Genomic DNA, 18,591 nt, shown 5'->3' on the forward strand with positions numbered 1-18,591 from the left:
GTTTCCTCGTGCCGCTCATCTTCGTCGTTGTAGCGGACCAGCGTGCGGAGTCGGGAGGAGGTTGTCTGACAGACTTGCGACCAGCCATTCATATTGGGAGGGATGTGGCAGGCAACGAGCGAGACGACGCTGGCAGAGCCTTAGCTGACGCAAGATCGAAACCGATGCCCCCCGATATCCCGGATTATTTATGGTCCATGCGCAGAACCAAAGCCTTCTGGTACAGCTCTTCGCGCTTGAGGACGGCTTCAAGAAGCGGCGTGACATCTGAATCCGATGGTTCATTCGAGACGCGGAACTTTGTCTTCGACAGACTCTTCGACATCATTCGTATGGCCTCTGTCAGCCTTTCTGGCGTCGGTCTTTGCTGGTACGCTATGCCATCAATCCGGACAGGATTCCGTGTCGCATCTACAGCCAGCTCCAACACCACTTCCCCGTCCAGCGTGAACCTATACTGCTCGTGTGGACCAGCGAGCAGCACACTAAACTCCCGCTGCCAGGGATAGTTGGTCGTATGCTGCAGCCATGGCGACCTCAAATCGATTCGGTCGCTCGTGGTCATGGTCAATCCCCCAGGAGCGGGCTCGAAGTCCTGCAACTCCGTCGTATACGTGATCAAGTCTCCCTTGATCTCGCAGCCGAACTTCCCATACATCGTCAACGCACGGGTGTTTTGCGCGATGCATTCGAACTGCAGCGTCTTTATAGACGCCCTCTCCCTCAACAGATTCACGTACTCCTCGAAAAGCAGTGAGCCTCCGCCGCGGCCTCGAAACTCCGGCGCGAGACAGATACCGCCGAGCCATCCTCGATTTCCGCGGATTGCTGCGTCATGGTCAGCGTCCACAACGACGGCAGGGGTGTCAACGTACCTGTTCGTGAAAACCCTGCAAACTTCCCGTCCTTGTTGTGCATGTACAGCGAAAGGCAGGACAGGGTTCCGAATTGCGCGACGATACCGGTCTCGAAGTAGTTGAGGTCCGTGTTCATGTCGACATAGTAGTCCTGGGCGCCGAGATTGTGGAACTCGACCGCCTCCGCCGTGGTGTGGTTGTCACCCGTGGTGAAGATCCAGTCGGACGTTTCCTTCCAGGTGGCGCGGATATGGCTCGCCATTTGCTTTGGGCGTGAGCGAGGTAGACCTTGCCTTTTGCTCCGATGTCGTGATCACGATGGTCTTTAAATAGGTCAATGCAGATATGCTGGTCAGGGCACAGGCAGCAAGAATACTTTTGCAGATCGTCCCTTGATGACTCATCTAAGGTCGCATTGCGCACGGGATGTACTTGTTGGGTTTGTATGTAGTCGTATCTCGTATTCTACTCCCAGTGGCGGTCTAGCAACTCGAACACGTTGTCTTTCTACCACGCGCGTCGCCTCAGTCTCGTTCACTGCGCCGTGAAGCCTCCATCAACAGGCAGATTGACTCCCGTCACCCACGAGGCGTCTCCGGAAGCTAAAAACACCGCGGCACCTGCAATATCCTCCGGTACCCCTGTGCCACCGAAAGGATGCAGCGCATCTATAGAATCTCGAGTCGCTATGTTGCTGATCGTATCGGCGAACATGCCTGTCCGGATGACTGCTCGCGTTAGTTCCAAGGTATCTTAGAGGCGACACCGATACTTACAGCCCGGATTGATGGCATTTACGTGTATGCGATCGGCGGCGTAGTCCAGGGCCAAGCTGCGCGTCAAATTGGCTACCGCGCCTTTCGAGGCGGCGTAAGATGCTGTTCCCCATCAGTGAATTCCCTTTTTCTGGGACACTAGGGGACCTCACGCGCAATCCTGCTGCCCACGAGTCCGTAGATTGACGATAGGTTGATGACCCATCCACGGTCACCGCTCGAATGCGGCTCCTGCTTGAGCATCTGTCCGATCACGTACTTGCAGCCCAGCCAGACGGACTTGCCGTTGACTGCCATGCTGATATCCCATGCCTCCTCGGGGGTATCGTGGATTTTCCGCGGTGGGTTCTTAGACTCGTACGATATGCCGGCATTGTTCACGAGCCTGGTGTTGGCGTTAGTATTGACAGGAGAGGCCCGCTCCGGAACATCGTGCATACACGTCAATTCGGCCAAACTCCTTCACGGCGGCAGCGACCAGTACCTCCCAGCTGTCGGCCTTTGTGACGTCGGTCTGTACGAAGATGGCCCTGCCGCCTTGCTTGCGGATGAGGTCGTCCGTGTTGGCACTTGTCTCTGCCTCGATGACAGCTCGTGCGCCCGCGGATAGATCTGCACAGACAACATGGGCGCCTTCTCGGCTGTAAGCGAGTGCGATGGCCCTGCCGAGGCCCGAGGAGGAGCCTGTGACGATGCTGACCTTGCCCTGCAGACGCCTGGACGCCATGCTTTGAATACCGAATGCTAGACGGTTTTAATGACGATGGAGATGAGGGTGAGTCTACAAGCGTACTCCCCGACTCCATCCTTATATACTCAGAGTCAGCACATCATGAGTCTTTGGACCGGACTCGTCGAGACCACTCGTTGGAAGCCGTTGCGGGCGTTGTGTCAGCGTCGCGGGGTAGAACCGTCCTGGGCTTGTGCCCCCGCAACGACTCCAACAAGCTGGGCCGAAGTCCAGGCAGCCTTACAGGCGAGACATGGGCCGTGGGAGCCTATCACTGTACACAGTAAGCCGCAGCAGCCTGCGAGACTTTTCAATTCAAACATCATCCTTACGGTCTACAGAAGCTCTTCCTACCAAGAACATACGTGCTGTCCGAGCAGCGGCGCGCCTGTGGCAAGCACCCAATGCCGGCCGAGCTTTTTAAAAGTATACATCGAAGCCTCATCCCACCCACATAGCATCGTTCACGCGTTCGCCCACAGCGTCAGCAACGGCCCATCTGCGCCATTAACGGGATCCGCCTTCGGCATGGCCACCGTTTCGGCCTCCTTCCTCAATGCCTCGATAGCCGGCCCTTCAGCCTTGCCCAACTCGTTACGCCATTTCGGTGCTCCCTATGTCCAGGTCATCAGTAATGCTTTGGTTGTCGCTCGCCATCTCCTCGCTGCCCAGATACTCCATCCTCGCTATGTTTTCTTGTGAACTCGAGAGAGCACTCACCTCAGGATATACCCCAACGTAGCGGTAGTCCGGCGTACTCGTCAGATTGCAGTGCCCCGTCCCCGCTGGTAGGACGATGACATCGCCTTTGCGCACCTCCAACTTCAGACCGTCCGCTTCATCGTCGTTGTGTCCGCATCCCACCAGCATGGTCGACTCTCCTTGGAATATGCCTGGTGAGTCATTCGTTGTGTCAGTCTTTGCTTTGCTCTCGTTTGCAACCACAACAGGATAGCACATAGCTTGCCACTCTCGCATGTCCAACAGCGCTCCATATCAGGGGCAAGGGTTCATGGAGAGAAGCAAAGAGCGGGGGAACAAACCGTAGCATTCATGCGTGTTAGGATGGAAGTGTCGACGGGGGATGTGACCCCAGGTGCCGCCGTGCAGCCAGGCGTGAGATTCGAGGAAGGACTTGGCTGATGCTTCGGTGATGGGAAGGGGCAAACAGTCGCGGTAGATGAGGATGGGGAGGCGAGAGTTCGGTGCGAAGCGATTGCGCGGCAGAGAGTGCGTTTCTGGCGTTACTACTGTCATGGTCTGCGGATGTATGGCGAGTGTTGCTGGGCAGAGGTATTGCTTGCTGCAGAGGGTGATGGGGTAGACTGGTAATAGTACTGGTGATAAGTGGGTCCTGGTGAGGAGGAAAGTAGGCGTCCACTAGGCCGGAGGAGGTGAATGTATCCGCATCTCTGCATTGGTCGAAGGCCGCTGGTGGGTGTAGCGCGGACGTGCGCCCGTAGAATATGTGTACGTGGACGTGTGCAGGAGCAAGAATAACAATTTCTTGAGACAGCCTGAATTCAAACTGTTCTTTACTCGCTGTTGTCGAGGACCTCTGCGGTGGTCCTGAAGAAATCCTCCCTTGGTATCGTGCGTAACGCCATACATCTCGTTTACATTAATACGTCCAACAGAGCTTATATCTGCCGCCGCCGTGCCCTGATAACACTTTCACTCTTGAGCCCCCATCTGCCCAGTGCGAGCTCCTCGAGCGTCTTATTCTTGCCCACAGCACGCAAGCCGCTGCCCTTTTCACGTGGGTGTTGCATGTCTGGGATCCAAAGCCAGGTAATGAACGCTCCTACCAACATGACAGCGGCAAACACAATGATGATTGTGCCGTACCTCCGCGTGGATGCATCATCGGTCTGCGTCGACCCGAAATGGTAGTAGGCGGAGAAGAGCTGCACGAGAATCGACCCCAACTTCCCTGCTGCGGCACTGATGCCGTGGCAAGAGGCTCTGTACCTGGTTGGGAACGCCTCGCCCGATATGATGTATGTCGTCGAGTTCGGCCCGAAGTTGAACGCGGTTTGCGCAATGATGTACATGGCAATGATCAGCCAACCGCCACTGCGGTGGAGGGTGATGAAGATGGTGCCAAGCGCCACAAACACGCCAGCGAGGATGATGAAACCCCAGAGTTGGAGAGTGGTGCGGTTGATACGGTTGGCGAAGAAGATCATTAGGCATTGACCAAGGAACGAGCCAATGTTAAGAATAATGAGGGCCTGGAGTGAGGTGTCCATGAGGGTGTCGTAAATGGAGACGCTCGGGTCAACGTTCGTCTGCCAGGGAGGTGCACGGCCGTCGGGGACATTGATGGTGCCATACGTTTTGGCAAGGAATTGAGGCGACGAAAGACCTATCCCATAGAAGGCAAAATCGAGAAGCAGCTTCTCAAGCGGTTAGCCAGGTAAAGGCAAAGCCGTGAGCATGAATCTGACTTACCCATGTCATGGAGGTGGCAAATAGTGTTCTCCAGTTGCCCTCGATCCAAAAGTACTGCTTGATGTCTTTGCTCGACAGCTGCCAGGGCGAGTTGAGTGTGACGGGGGGTGCTTGGGTAGATATTGTCCAAGATGCTTCACTGTCATCTGTGGCTCCGGATGGTCGTCCTGCAGGCATTGCCGGCGCAGGTAGAACAATTTCTTCGAGTGAGACCGCCCTTCCGGAGCTGTTTGGCATACCACTCGGGCCGGAACCATCTTCAAGTTCCGTCGCCGATTCTGTAGCGACACTCATGCTTCCGTCCGTGCTCATGTCGCCAAAGAGCGGTGTGGCATCAAATTCAGCCTTGATCGGATCGTCTTCGATATCGAGCAGATAGCGTGGTGTCTCGGGAATGGCAAATCGAAAGGCCAGTGCGAGGACTCCGGGGATGACGCCGAGGCCAATGACCCATCGCCACATGGTATCGACAGTACGGACGAGGTGCTCGCCGCTTTGGTTCTTATATGCGGCGACGATAATCAAGGCCACTAGATTCCCTGCTATCTGCCCGATAGGCTGCATTGCGAAGACGGATGCCATCATTCGAGGTCGGTGTTTTGTAGGCGAAAATCTGGATAGATTAGCATCAATCACCACGCCTCCAACGCAACGACGTACTCTGCAGTTATGACAGCAGACAGTGGATAGTCAGCTCCCACCCCGATTCCGACCATGGTTCGCCAAAAGATGAGCCAGACAAAGACGCTCATGCTGTTGTCTGCTCCCTCGGACGCCATGACCACACCAAGACTTGAGCTGATCAACAGCAGCAATTCGATACCGTACATCTTCTTCCGTCCCAGCTTATCGGCCAGAATTCCAAACAAGAGCTGACCGAACATGGTTCCTGTCAAGGTCGCAAGGTTGATGTGCGTAAGCCGTATGCTTGAGACCTCTTCGGGCCAGTAGACAAACGCAAGCATGGGTAGTGCTATGTTCGAGGCGAATAAGGTGTATCCATCGAGGAAGAAGCCGATTCCGGCCACTATTACTACCAGCCACTGGAAAGGCTGCCTATCAATGGTTTGGTAGATTTGCTGAGCGCGGACCGCCCGATCGGTCTCATGCTCGAAGTCCCGGACTCGAGCGGTCTTGTAGAGGCGTCTGATCCTCCCTTTGCCCATGTTGACTCAGCCTGGTTTCGACTGTTAAGGTGTTCCGAGAAATGGGGCAGTGGTCCCGGATATCACCACGATGGGTACTGAAGCACCAGAAGCATCGTCATTTGCTCGAAAGTGTTCATTTGACGAGTAAGAGTAGTGTCCTTGAACGGAGCAAGATGTGAGAAGCTACTGGGGGAGTATGAGAAGATGTACACGGCTCAACCGCTCGTGGGGTGAAGTCATGAGATTGTGGGCTCGCAGTAGCCATGGCGGGACTTTCTTCTGGGGTGGCGTCCCGAACCAGGTCGTGTCACAGTCTTGGAAGGTAAGCGGGCTCGTTGCGCCATATCCGAATACCTTCTAGGGTGAGGATGGCATTTAGGCGAGATGCAAAGAGCGGTAGTTGCAGCGTCAGCGGCCAGTTACTGGCAGCACGTGCATTGGGAGGACAGGGTCCACGAACACCAGGCCAAAATTGGGCGTCGGTAGTGGGCGGAGCTCTGGTATGGGGGCCAGAAGAAACGAGCCGACGATGAGGGGTCTGCTCGGTCTCTTCATGCTCGATGTCAAGTCCAATGCATCAAAGGATACTAATAGAAGGCAGCCGCCATCACTTGAGGAATGCAAAGGCCTTGCATTTGTGTTGGCAAGAGGCTTGTACGAGCTTGTATGACGGCAGAAATTGAAAGTTCTTTGGAGACAGCCTCGACGTCGGCTACAGGCTTTCCATTCCACATGGCCAGGCTAGGCTCTGTAGGCTTTCTCAGGGCCCAGCTTGAGAGAACATAGCGCTATCAAGTACTCCGTAGCGACATCCAAAGCTTTCGGGCACGTTGCGCATCACCCGTAAGCTATTGAACTCAGTCTGGATCGAGCTTGGACCATAGCCTGTCAAGTGTCGACTATCCATTGTTCCGGATGAAGCCCATTACTGGGGTTCCAAAGGCTGCGACCATCTCGCTTTGTGCTTTCGAGTGTCCGTGTCAAGACTACCTCCCCCTGCCTGAAGGCTGTTCGAGGAAGCGACAGTGTTCGCAAAGAGTGCCAGCTAAATGGACCTGGTACTCCGGGGCTCTCCAGATGGAAATCGAGTTTTTCCTGGGTTTACATCGCGGTCGTGCGTGACCAGGCAGACCATGCCAGGCTATGTATGCATTGCTGCATCTGACGTCCAGACAAGTCGACGCAAAGACCGACAAGGCGGACAGCCACACAGTCTAGCAGCCTCTTCCCACAACCATGGACTGATACAGACATTCTTGGGATGTAGTTAAGGCCGGGCGGTCGTGCTCGGCACTCACTCATCCGACGGGTGCGGCATGTGCCTGGGTTGGCGACAACTCTTAAATACAACACCACTCACTCAGGCCCGTTCTTAGTTCCACAGCTGCCATTGCTCGGTCTGACATTGTTCACTCCAGTAGCCGTCTCCAACAGTGTTTAGATCAGGCTCAATAGAGGCCTGCGACGCACGCAATCGAGCCAACACCTGAGCGGGCGTTGGAGCGCACACTTACCGAGCAAAGCGAACGAATGCTGGGCCTCAATCAAAAGCCCGAGATTGTGCACGTGGGTGCTCGCGTGTCAATTCTTTGCGCGTTATCAACTCCACCAATACTGCCTGGCATGACATTTTCTTGCACTTGCTGCCCCTCGGGCTCTCTGCACCTGCCTGCGAGCCCGTTGCTCGCCATGGCCTTGCCTCGTTGTACATGTAAGACCTACTGCCTGCGCCAGCCTGAAAGATATGATGGGCTTGTCCAGCAGACGTGAAGTGATTAGTACCGTAAGCTCTACGGCACGAGCATGACCACCCTTCCAACAGCCGACGCCCCCGCTCTGTAGAAGGCCTCTTTCAATGCAGCGAACACCCCGCCACAGCGTCTCCACCACCAGCAGCAACGACAGCAGGAGCGCACGCAGCCCCAGCATCTTCGACGCCACGTCCCCGACCAGCCCCTTCACCACCCCGCCGTCTTCCCTCATCACCGCCAAATCCAACGATGCCGCCGGCTCTCTGCTTTTCAGCCCTGCCGTCGGCGTCTCCTTCACCAAGGGCACCAACCTCTTCAAGCTGAAGTTCACGCGCATCGACGTCCTCAAAGACGCCACGGGGGCGCTGCGCCGCCTCGAGATGAGTGCCGACGCCCACAAGCGCGAGAGTGTCTTCTTCGTCAACTTCCCCAACACGCGCCTGCCCGTCCCGCACCTGGAGCAGCCGTACGTCCCGCGCGCCGCCGCGTACCGCGTCTCTTTCCTCGAGGAGCAGACGATGCAGACGGGCGGCAATCTGTTTCAGGCGAAGCCGAGCTTCAGTTTTGACCGCTGGGAGGACTGTGTCAGGTTCCAGGAGGCGCTCTTGGGGCAGCAGGTCGTCTTCGTGGCGGGCATGGCTGAGGCGAAGAGCAAGGGCCGAGGCGAGGAGTGTATCACGCAGAATCTGAGGGTGCTGAGGGTGCGGGGCACAGACAGATTGACCATGGTGTTCTTCGCCAACAGCCAGCGGAAAGAGAAGAGGAGATACGTGAGTGTACCCGTGGCGAGTGTGGATGGGGTGGAAGCGGGAAAGAAGGGAAAGGTAGCGATCCGCTTGAGGGAAGAGGGCGAGGTCTTGAAGGCCATGAAGGTCTTGCAGGTACAGTTTCTCGAGGAAGGTGACGCCGTGAGGTTTCTCCATTTCGTGAAACGGTAGTCTACCTTGGAGGACGCTTGGACGAAATGATGAGGTCTGACCACATATTTATGTTTGGCGTGTTGGAAGACTCGATTCCTTCATGGCGTGTATGATGATGTCGCTGCTTAGCGCTTTCCCACAATCCTGTCCAGTTGTTTGCTCGCTCTAGCTATTCTTCGGTCTAGTTCGTCGAGTTGACTGGTGTCGGTAACCCCTTCGACGGCCTTCAGGAGTTGCAGCGCCTCAAACCGGTGGCGTGCGGCCTTCTCGACCACTTCCTTCACATTCACCAGATGCAAAGCTGCTGACCTCTCACGGCTGGCGGAAAATTGTATGTCAGGAGCGGGCTCCGCCACATGCTCAATCATTTCAACAACTGCTTGAGGTGCAGGGGCCGGCGTTGCTGCGGTCGAAGCCGGCAGACGATGGTCTGATGCATCCAGAGTTGCAACATGGTCAGACATGACCAATAGTGCTGATCGTTGGGCCTGTGCTATCTCGATCTCCGAGGCGAGATTGTTCAGACCATTGGCCATCTGATTGATTTTCGCTTTTGCCTATAAAATCGTGAGCATTTCCTCGTCCTACTTCAATGTCGCTTACAGTTTGCAAAGTTTTCTGAGCATTCTGCTGCTGTTCAGTGTTGACCCTGCCCAATGCCGACCGTATCTCATTCATGTGTTCGCTGCCAATCATCATGGCGACTACATCGTCGATCTCTGCGTAGAGAGACTCAATATCCTGCTTCAAGTCGAGTATGGCGGGGCCGGGTTCAGGATGCAGTGACTCTCCGGACTGCTCACCTTCGAGGGTGGAGAGGTATGTTCGATCCAGACTATATTTGAGCGCGGCGACGCGTTTCATCTGAAGTGCCTGGGCCAACTGGTGGGAGCGTTCGTGAAGGGCTGAGACGTCAATTTTGCTCGTTGGTTCGAGGGCACTTTGCTCTTGTGCTTCGAAGGTGCGATCATCGGCTTTCAGGCGTTCCTGAGCAGCTGTTGGTTTGGCTTGCCTCTCTTTCTCGAGCGCTGAGATCTTGGTCCGAATTTCCTCATTCAGATCAGAAGTCTTCGCTTCATTGATCAACCGAGCTTGTTGAGCTTCAGATGCGACGTGTTGCACTCGATGCGCCGGGCCATGGCGCTGTTGTCCGTGATTTTCTTGATTGCGATGCCCCAGCAGACTTCTCTGCGTACTCAAAGCGCGAGTCTGTGCGGTGATCTGCTTGGTAGCTGCCTCCAGTCCAGCAATGGCGCGTTCCAGCCCGGGTTCATCGAGTACCTGTCGCGCGTCCGCCTCTGCCAGCTTTGTGCCGCTTTGTGATACATGCTTCCATCTATAGTCTGTCAGTACACGCCATATAGGCAAAAATCGGTCCGTACAAGTCGAGATCCTCGTCGCTCAATAGGGATGCGGAGTCCACGTTAGCATTTAGCCACTGTATCGCTTCTGCGTCGCTCGCAGCGCGCTCAAGAACATTTACGACTTCTTTGGGTATCGTGATGCCATTGTGATGGGCGATCGACAACAGCCTGGCCGTTGTTTTAGAGGCTGGTGGCATCTTGGAGTTTGTTGTTTAGAAGGTAGCGTTCAGAAAGAATATAAACGTGTCTTGGCTCCAATGGTTGCGATGCACGTCGGCTGAACAGTTCTTTCTGTCACCAGAAGCACGTTCTGCGGCCAACTCTTTGTCACTGACATGTTCACTCCGACAAATTTGATCAAGTAATGCAGCGATTTAATTCCTGGATAAGAGCTACGGTGAATATCGAATCTACATGCTAAACGCTCAGTTGACTGTCGTGCCTAAAGAAACACATTGAAGACATAGCGATCGTAAGTCCTTGAATGCCATCCTTCTCATGAGATCATCTTACTGCCCACTCCAAGCTTATGCCGCCTCCGATCTGGTGCCTCAAGACGTTTTGGCATGACCATTGACTGCTTGACCGTTGGTCTTGCCATTCACCTTTTGAGAAGCCCTGAATTTCGCGACATCCTCCTTGACCATGACCTCGAGGCGCTGTTGTAGATCAGGACGATATCCCACCATGAATAATAGCTCCAGCCATACAAAGAGTGGCGCAAGGAAGAATGCTTGGAAGATATTGTCCAACAGTGCCGGTTTTCTGCCCTCAAACTTGCCGTGTCCAACAAATTGAGCAACCCATGAGGCAACGTGAAGGCCCAACGCCCAGTAGTTGGCGGTCATGCCATATGTGCTGGTCAGATGATTGGCCCACGCAGTACTGGCGAGCAGCAGAACGGACAATGCGGTACCGGCGACCGGCTCGAGGAGGACATAGAGAACACAGTAGGCGAGGACAGAGAAGAGACCAAAGTTCGGAGGTAGGTAAGGAATCTGGTATTCTTCCGGGACTTGGATCAAAGGTGGCGTGTTAGTGCCCTGCAGTGGTCAGCGGGTGTTGAAGAGGTGGTGTAGACGGCCAACCAGAAGGAAGAAAGACCACAGAATGATAGGTACACAGGTTATATGTATCCAGATGTTGACCTGTCAGGAGGCTTAGTGTGCGATTCCACGCGAGGCCAGGGTCACGAACTGGGTTGTGGTGATATGCGCCATACTGCGATCACATGTCAGCTCCAAGTAAACCACCGACTCGGCGAACTCACAAAGCGCAACTGCTTCTCGAGGTCGAGGGCTCCAGACATGTTGTCAACCTGACATGAGTGGTGTGACCTGGGGGACGGAGGTAGATATATGGACCGGGTGTTAGCAGAAGAAATTCGTCATGCGTGCAGACTGCATTGCAGCGGGATGAGGTGGAAAGCAATAGCATGAAGCGAGCTGCGCGTGTCCACCAGAAGCCGCAGCGGCCTTGGCATTACAGCCTCGTGTGCAGATATTCAGCCTGGTCACGGATCACCGCCGCTCTTTGCTCTTTGAACTTTTGATCCAAGCGCCGCACCGTTGTCATAGATCAACACCGTATCACCTGCATCACTACCGAATTGCGCTTCGTCGGTTTGCCATCTATCCGACAATGAGCTGTTAGTGTCCAGCGACGGCCCTTGACACGGCCGAATTTCAAGTCTCTTCGAGCAACATTAGGCGCCGACTTCCACCCCTCCCTTGCGACCGCCGCCATGTTCTTCCTCAAGTACCTCGAACGCGAGATCTCGATCCATCCGTCGTTCTTCGGCCGCGAGATGGAAGACAGACTCCGCGAGCGTCTTTTCGCTGATATGGAGGGGAGTTGTAATGGCGAATACTACATCATCTGTGTGATTGACATCTACAACATTTCACCCGGCCGAGTCAAACCTGGTCGCGGTGAGGCCAATTTCACGATCAACTATCGCGCGATCTTGTGGAAGCCATTCAAGGGTGAAACGGTAGGTCTGCAGACTTTTGATGAGAGAATCAGCTGACCTTCAACGAGCTCGACTGCGCCGTAACCAATGTCAAGCCTCAGGGTGTCTTCTGCGATGCTGGCCCGCTCACCGTCTTTGTCTCGAAGTTGCACCTACCTGCCGATATGAAGCACAATCCAGATGCACCCAACCCGCAATTCTCAAATGCGGCTGGTGACAGCATTGAGAAGGGTTCTGCTGTGCGCGTGCAGCTGATCGGGCTGCGAAGTGATGTGGGTCAAATGTTCGCCATTGGAAAGATGTCGGCGAATTGGTTTGGGTGAGTGTATGAGCGGAGGCATTTCAGCGCAGGGCTGACTCATACAGCGCGACCTGAGCAAGAATGGGATACTTATCATCGCTCCTTTGTGTTTGCGGATATACTCAGAAGAAGTCATGGCCATGCCAGTCGGCATAGTGTCTCGAGAAGACCCCGCACCAAAGACAGAAGGCTGAACATCGTCGGAGTCGGTATGGTACGGCAGATGATGCCTGGAAAGACACGCTGAAAGCATGTCGCCTGAACCAAACCGACGAAGGCTCATACACGAGCGCAGTTGAAGGCGACGAGGCGTAACAAATGCCTCATATAGAACGAACGGAGTTGTTTTCAAGGCATATCAATCCCATCACATGCACCACGAAGACGTGGCGGTAGACTTACGCAGGAACGCGGCGATCAACGGCGGCGGGCAGATGAATTAGGCTTAGACTTAAGCTAATCCTCCGCATTGAGAGTGCCGGCAGATGCGTGTTTCAGGGACAACACCTTGCCAGACAGTGACCCTACGCTGTTGTCTTCCTTCTGCATACTAGTACCACCTTGCGACCGCGTCAAACCCAGTGGAAGACGAGAACACGCGGTTTAGAAGAGCACCCACCAAAGTTTGACCCAGTGGCCACTGTCTACTGTTGCTTAGGCGATCTTGTCACGCGGAGCCTTTGTTTACACGTCCCCATTGCGACCGCTGTTTCGATCTCGCCTGCTTCTCCATCCCGCTTTTCGCTACCACTGTCTTCGCAATCATCCTCACTGACAAGATGACGCTCGCTGCGACTTACGAGCGCTTTCTTGCCTCGCCGAACCCTCTCAATCTCTCCGAAGATGCTTCTCTGCATTATATTCCAACCCTCAAGTCCTTTTCCGAGCAAGGCCCCCTGATTCGACACCTGGAGGACCAGAATAGAAATGTGGTCAAGACCAAGTCGAACAAGACCATCAGTGTCGTCGAAGGCGCCAGTTCTCTCGCCCTCGAGACCGAGACCATACTCGAGTTCGTTTCGGGCGGTGGAGCATACCTCCCTGGCCTTGACACCTTCATCTTCGATAGTGTTGCAACTCTACCCATGGTATGCCGACCGTTCAATCGTCAACTGACAGTACTGACTACCGCAGACCCACATCGTCCACTTCAACGCACAGGGCAAGATCACTCAGATTCGCATTTCTTGGGATCAGGCTACACTCCTCAAGCAAACCGAAGTGATTGGAACTCGTGGCAAGAATTGGCCCGTGACCGACGGCAAACACCAGATCCAACTCATTTCGAGCAGCTTCTCCGCTGCGCCTGTAGTTCCCAATTCACCGCCGCGTGGCCGTGCCACGGACAATGGCTCCACCGATCGTCCTTCGTCTCCAACCAAGAGATACATCAAGGATCCTCATGCCAGCTCGTACCAAGAACTCTTCAGTCCCGGACGCGACGACAACGGCCGATCTGAGTCCCCAGGCACCTTCGTCGCCCCCCGTGCATCTGCTCGTCCTCCTCCGCGCGAGATGAGTGAGCTTTTCGCAGCTGGCCACGAAGATCATGAGAATACTCCGAAGGGCTCACCGAAGAAGGCTATTCCTTTCAATGCCGTTGCCCCCAAGGGTGCAGGAAGTCAGAAATTCGGTGACATTCGAGTATTCGATGGCCAGCATTCCAAGGAGGACAAAATCTACCGTACCAACCCTGCTCGCTACGACCACTTTGATATTGGTGATGCCGACGAGAATGACCCCATGCAGCACAAGAGTGGACTGAATCGTGAGAAGCGCAGCGTTCCCATGCGCGCAAAGACAGACAAGGGTGGATCTCAGTGGGATTTCATTGATTTTGTAACGCCAGCGAAAGTCAATCAGAAGATCCGCGAGCAAGACAAGGTCAACTGGAACTACGATGAAGAGTCGATGAATCAGAGTCCCGGCAAAGGCGGTCAGCAGAAGATCCGTCGCGACGACGAAACTCACTTCGAGTTGAAGGATGATGGAACGCCCGTCGAGCGCCACATTGAGCCTAAGCCTCGCAAGGATGCTCATGCTCACTTCGAATTCAACGATGAGCCAACGCCGGCCCCCCGCCGTATTATTGCTCGCACCAACGCCGCCATGGGCATCTATCGCGACGTGGTTCACGACGACGAGGAGCCTCTGGCTGCGATCGACAACAACGTTGGTCGAGGTAGAGCCTTTGGAAACCACTGGGACATGCGGGATACGTCACCCGAGGGAACCAAGAATGAGCGCCCTGCTTCGAAGCAGCAGAAGAGCCTCGAGACACACTGGGGCGTTGATGCTGTTGACGAGCCTGAGGTCCGAGCTACACGTTCTCGTGGTGGAGGCGGAGGGAAAGGATTTTGGGATTTCTGAGGAGGCCAACCGACGCATGACGAGCCATGAGTAATGGGAAGCGAGATGAATTGGATGCAGAACCGAGTCTGAGCGACGATTAGATAGTCCCCTTTGTATGCCTACGCTAGCCAGCGACCATACAAGACTCTGTACGTTGTGGCTGACGACCGTCCTGTCTATTGATGAGAGAGCTTGCTAGGCCAGCAGCATTCGATAAGACCTTTTCTGTCATGTTCTGCCGGACTTAACTCACTTGCTTGGTATTGGGGGCCGTACTCTTGACGGCGGAGATCGAGAGACAAGGGGGAGTGCTTCGGAGCCTTTTGGCATCGTCAAGACCAGGATCGTGACTCATACAGCCTCGTGTACGGCACAGCACGTACGTCAACGTTGCTTTGACGCGGTCCCGGGGTTGTGTGATAGGACATAGCCCACGCTAGTCGTGCCCGGGAGGGAAAACCAAGCAACCCCGCCGAGGATAAACTTGCGTATGTCAGCAACGCTAACACCACCTATCCAGGACTAATGCATGGCATTCTTCGAGCGCTTCGAGTTCACCATTTTCGGTTTGCGCATTCTTACTCTCACATATCTCTCTGCTGAGCTGGACATTGTCGGTGTCTGAACGTCGCGCCGTCCCTTTTCCAAGAGAATCTCCCTTTGCGCACTGATAAGAAGGGAGGATCGACCTCGGGCATACCTCCGACTCTTATCTCCGGGCACAGCGACCACCTGGGTGGAAAGTTGCGAATGCGCTTCTGCCTAAGGCTGCAGCGTTTTTCCTTGCCTCTGACCTAATCGACGACTCGACGAAAGGTCGCTTCTGCCTCGGACATCGTTGTAGTTACTGCTTCACCCACCGACGCGTCTAGAGTCAGTTCAGTGGTCGGTGGATAAACAATCACCTCATCGCTAGCCCGGTCGACACTCCCAGGCCCCATCTCCCTCCACGACCGCCGACAATGACTCCCACTCCTCCTTCTGGCGCCTCGTCAAACACCGGCTCCGGCGCGTCTCCTGACAACTTCCGAGTTGTGCGCAAGCGAAATCGCATTCCTCTATCATGTGCTCCATGCAGACACCGCAAGCTGAAGTGCAATCGACAATCACCATGTGACAACTGCACTAAGCGAGGCGACGGTGGCTCGTGTACCTACGCTGCCCCTACAACGAAGAAGAAGTCTAGTAACAACCAGGGCAACACCAACCAGAACCCAGATGACATGCAGAACAGAATAGACCGCCTCGAAGGGTTGGTCCTTTCACTCATGACCAATGGCTCGTCTGCACCAGGCCCATCTGCTGCCAACGAAGCCCTGTCAGCCGGTGACAGTATGGGCAGTGGGTCACTGGGACCAAATCTTGACAACGAACTTGACGACAGCCAGGCTATGGACGATATCCCGGACGATGTCAGCGAGACAGACGACGTTACCAAGAGTTTTGGTATCTTGAAGGTGGATCAGGAGAACAAGAAAACATTCTATGTCGGCGAGGCCCATTGGGCAGCCCTGTTGAACGAAATTGGAGAAGTCAAGAACTATTTCGTGGCTCATAGGAAGGAGTATGAAGCACAGATGGAAAAGGTCGCGCAAAGCCGGCGTGACCTGGGTACTGATGTTGGTGCTGGGCCAGCTCTGCTCTTTGGTGCTACTGTACCCCCGAGTCGATCAGAAATTCTGGCTCAAATACCGTCAAGATACATGTCTGACATTCTGATTGGCCGATATTTCAACACCTTCGACCCGGCGACACATATATTACATGGACCAACATTCCAACGGCAGTACAACGCACACTGGCAGGATTCAAACAAGACGTCCATCGTGTGGGTGGGTATGTTGTTTGCCATGATGCGACTGGCCATGCTCTCTTACGGCAGAGAAGGTGACGAGCCTCCTGAGTTCCGCGGCAAATGTCAAGATTTGGCTGCCAACTACCGCACACAAATGGCACACTGCTTGATCACAGCTGACTACACCAAGCCTCACAATCACATTATCGAAACGCTCATCTTTCATTTACACGCGGAATATACGTCGAATCGTGACGCAGAAGCAAGCGTGTGGGTGCTTGTTGGCATGATTGCTCGTCTAGCGATGCGGATGGGCTACCACCGAGATCCAAAATTCTTCCCCAACCTCAGCGCTTTCCAGGGCGAGATGCGAAGAAGAATATGGACCTTTGTGAGGAGTGCGGACCTCCTCTTCTCATTCCAGGTGGCACTGCCATCGATGATCCGAATTGGTGACTCGGATACCGAGCTTCCCAATAATTTGTTCGACGACGAGTTTGACGAGGATACAAAGAGCCTACCTCCTTCGAGACCGGCTAACGAGGCTACTCCTATCTCCTACATGATCGCTAAGGGCAAATTATCCTTTGGATTTGGAAGGGTGCTCGAGGAGATCAATGGAATTACCCGAAAAGGCTACGACGATATCTTGAAAATTGACAAAGGTCTGCGAGACATATATGACGGCATTCCCGACTACCTCAAGCTCAAGCCTATGCGCGAGATGAGTCTGGCTCCTATAAGCCTCATCATGGCTCGCTTCAGCCTTGCAACTGTCTATCACAAATCGCAATGCGTGCTGCACCGAAGATACCTGAGGCAGGCTCGTGGCAACAATCGATATGTGTACTCGCGCAAAACGTGTATTGAATCGGCAATGCAGCTACTCAGCTTTCAGCTTACACAGCATCAAGCTAGCCAGGAGCGTGGCCGGCTTCGAAGCGTGCGGAGCCATGTCAACTCGCTGACAACGCATGATTTCCTTTTGGCTGCGACTATAGTTTGTATGGATCTCTATCAGCAGCGAGATAGGGCTGTCGCAGGTGAAAGCGGCAACGATGTTAGCACCCCAAGCACATCGGTCAGTGGCGGTAGTGTCAGTCAGGGAAGCAATATGTCTAACGATGGCGTCTACATTCCCGGGTTGCAGTACACTCGAGAAGATCTGATCAAAGCACTTGAGGAGAGCAGACGTGTTTGGACAGCCAATCGCGATTTCAGCATGGAAGCGTACAAAGCGAGCGAGCTTTTGAACGTTCTCTTGACTCACTTGAAGCTACCATACCCTTCCGGATCAGCGCAGAATCAGAACACCACCCAGTCGACCCCGCAGAGCAATGACGAACAGACTGCGGCGATGACTCTCAACATGCTGCAAAGCGGCCAACAAAGCGGTTCCATGCCTCCACCACAGCAGGGACAATGGCCTGGCGATCCCAAGAACATGCCCAACATGTTCTCGTCCAACCCCGATACTCCAGGCTTTGGCAACTTTGGCGGCATGACGAACGCCAACTCACCATTTCCTGGTAATCTGTTCGATGGAGCGTGGGCTGGTGGAGGAAACGCTATGAACGTTGACTGGGTAAGTCTCGAATACTTGAATATGAGCGGCCAATGACTAACGAGTGCAGGATGCGTGGGACAGTAGCTTCCAAAACATGAGCAATGCTGCTCTTGATCCGGCGGCCAACATCTTTGGCGGTGCTGGCAGCCCCAGCAACATGTTTACCAGCCAGTCATCGCCTGATTCTGCCAACGATGCGAGCTTCGGCATGAATAACTTCTATGGGCAGAACATCGGGCAGATGATGGGCGTAGGAGGACCCATGACATTGGATATGGGCATTAATCCGAATGACGGACCAATGTTGAGCGCAACTAGCACGAGCAGTGGTGACGGCGGACAGGGTGCGGGTGAGGTTTTCATGGGCGTCCAGAGTCCCCAACCAGGAGGCTTTCCCACTTGGAAGTGGACGATTGGAAGCGAGGGACAGAATCAAAACCAGGGTCAGGGCCAAGGACATTCGCAAGAGCAGAAATGAGGGCAGCTAGGGACGTGTGACGAGCGGCGCGGCATGAAGATGCCAATGAATGTATGTATGATACCTTCTGTACGTGATATGGATAATTAGACGGCGGAGGAACGCACGGCGCTGCTGGTATTCGGG

The 18,591-nt window shown here is 54.5% G+C and overlaps 10 protein-coding genes across 10 annotated transcripts; 4 read left to right on the plus strand and 6 right to left on the minus strand.

Annotated features, from left to right (window-relative positions):
- Positions 1 to 184: 184 nt before the first annotated feature.
- On the minus strand, positions 185 to 1,119 carry HMPREF1541_10467 (uncharacterized protein; the record flags this gene model as incomplete). The annotated part of the gene is made up of 2 exons (XM_008715138.1): positions 185 to 828; positions 876 to 1,119. The coding sequence occupies 2 exons, from the start codon at positions 1,117 to 1,119 to the stop codon at positions 185 to 187; spliced, it is 888 nt and encodes a 295-aa protein (XP_008713360.1).
- Positions 1,120 to 1,391: 272 nt separating this feature from the next.
- Positions 1,392 to 2,360, minus strand: HMPREF1541_10468 (uncharacterized protein; the record flags this gene model as incomplete). Its single annotated transcript, XM_008715139.1, has 4 exons — positions 1,392 to 1,585; positions 1,634 to 1,735; positions 1,786 to 2,018; positions 2,074 to 2,360. The coding sequence occupies 4 exons, from the start codon at positions 2,358 to 2,360 to the stop codon at positions 1,392 to 1,394; spliced, it is 816 nt and encodes a 271-aa protein (XP_008713361.1).
- Positions 2,361 to 2,827: 467 nt separating this feature from the next.
- On the minus strand, positions 2,828 to 3,620 carry HMPREF1541_10469 (uncharacterized protein; the record flags this gene model as incomplete). Its single annotated transcript, XM_008715140.1, has 3 exons — positions 2,828 to 2,977; positions 3,084 to 3,256; positions 3,407 to 3,620. The coding sequence occupies 3 exons, from the start codon at positions 3,618 to 3,620 to the stop codon at positions 2,828 to 2,830; spliced, it is 537 nt and encodes a 178-aa protein (XP_008713362.1).
- Positions 3,621 to 4,003: 383 nt separating this feature from the next.
- On the minus strand, positions 4,004 to 5,983 carry HMPREF1541_10470 (uncharacterized protein; the record flags this gene model as incomplete). Its single annotated transcript, XM_008715141.1, has 3 exons — positions 4,004 to 4,762; positions 4,818 to 5,430; positions 5,478 to 5,983. 3 exons carry the CDS (start codon positions 5,981 to 5,983, stop codon positions 4,004 to 4,006), a joined length of 1,878 nt encoding a protein of 625 aa, XP_008713363.1.
- A 1,837-nt stretch (positions 5,984 to 7,820) lies between these two features.
- HMPREF1541_10471 (uncharacterized protein) lies at positions 7,821 to 8,654 on the plus strand (the record flags this gene model as incomplete). Its single annotated transcript, XM_008715142.1, has 1 exon — positions 7,821 to 8,654. One exon carries the CDS (start codon positions 7,821 to 7,823, stop codon positions 8,652 to 8,654), a length of 834 nt encoding a protein of 277 aa, XP_008713364.1.
- Positions 8,655 to 8,761: 107 nt separating this feature from the next.
- Positions 8,762 to 10,197, minus strand: HMPREF1541_10472 (uncharacterized protein; the record flags this gene model as incomplete). The annotated part of the gene is made up of 3 exons (XM_008715143.1): positions 8,762 to 9,193; positions 9,240 to 9,972; positions 10,019 to 10,197. 3 exons carry the CDS (start codon positions 10,195 to 10,197, stop codon positions 8,762 to 8,764), a joined length of 1,344 nt encoding a protein of 447 aa, XP_008713365.1.
- A 354-nt stretch (positions 10,198 to 10,551) lies between these two features.
- HMPREF1541_10473 (uncharacterized protein) lies at positions 10,552 to 11,309 on the minus strand (the record flags this gene model as incomplete). The annotated part of the gene is made up of 4 exons (XM_008715144.1): positions 10,552 to 11,043; positions 11,089 to 11,148; positions 11,198 to 11,221; positions 11,271 to 11,309. 4 exons carry the CDS (start codon positions 11,307 to 11,309, stop codon positions 10,552 to 10,554), a joined length of 615 nt encoding a protein of 204 aa, XP_008713366.1.
- Positions 11,310 to 11,744: 435 nt separating this feature from the next.
- HMPREF1541_10474 (uncharacterized protein) lies at positions 11,745 to 12,295 on the plus strand (the record flags this gene model as incomplete). The annotated part of the gene is made up of 2 exons (XM_008715145.1): positions 11,745 to 11,993; positions 12,041 to 12,295. The coding sequence occupies 2 exons, from the start codon at positions 11,745 to 11,747 to the stop codon at positions 12,293 to 12,295; spliced, it is 504 nt and encodes a 167-aa protein (XP_008713367.1).
- A 757-nt stretch (positions 12,296 to 13,052) lies between these two features.
- HMPREF1541_10475 (uncharacterized protein) lies at positions 13,053 to 14,643 on the plus strand (the record flags this gene model as incomplete). The annotated part of the gene is made up of 2 exons (XM_008715146.1): positions 13,053 to 13,361; positions 13,408 to 14,643. 2 exons carry the CDS (start codon positions 13,053 to 13,055, stop codon positions 14,641 to 14,643), a joined length of 1,545 nt encoding a protein of 514 aa, XP_008713368.1.
- Positions 14,644 to 15,587: 944 nt separating this feature from the next.
- HMPREF1541_10476 (uncharacterized protein) lies at positions 15,588 to 18,465 on the plus strand (the record flags this gene model as incomplete). The annotated part of the gene is made up of 2 exons (XM_008715147.1): positions 15,588 to 18,005; positions 18,055 to 18,465. The coding sequence occupies 2 exons, from the start codon at positions 15,588 to 15,590 to the stop codon at positions 18,463 to 18,465; spliced, it is 2,829 nt and encodes a 942-aa protein (XP_008713369.1).
- Positions 18,466 to 18,591: the final 126 nt, after the last annotated feature.

This window comes from Cyphellophora europaea, assembly GCF_000365145.1.
Source record: "Cyphellophora europaea CBS 101466 unplaced genomic scaffold supercont1.13, whole genome shotgun sequence".
Taxonomy (NCBI): Eukaryota; Fungi; Ascomycota; class Eurotiomycetes; order Chaetothyriales; family Cyphellophoraceae; genus Cyphellophora; species Cyphellophora europaea.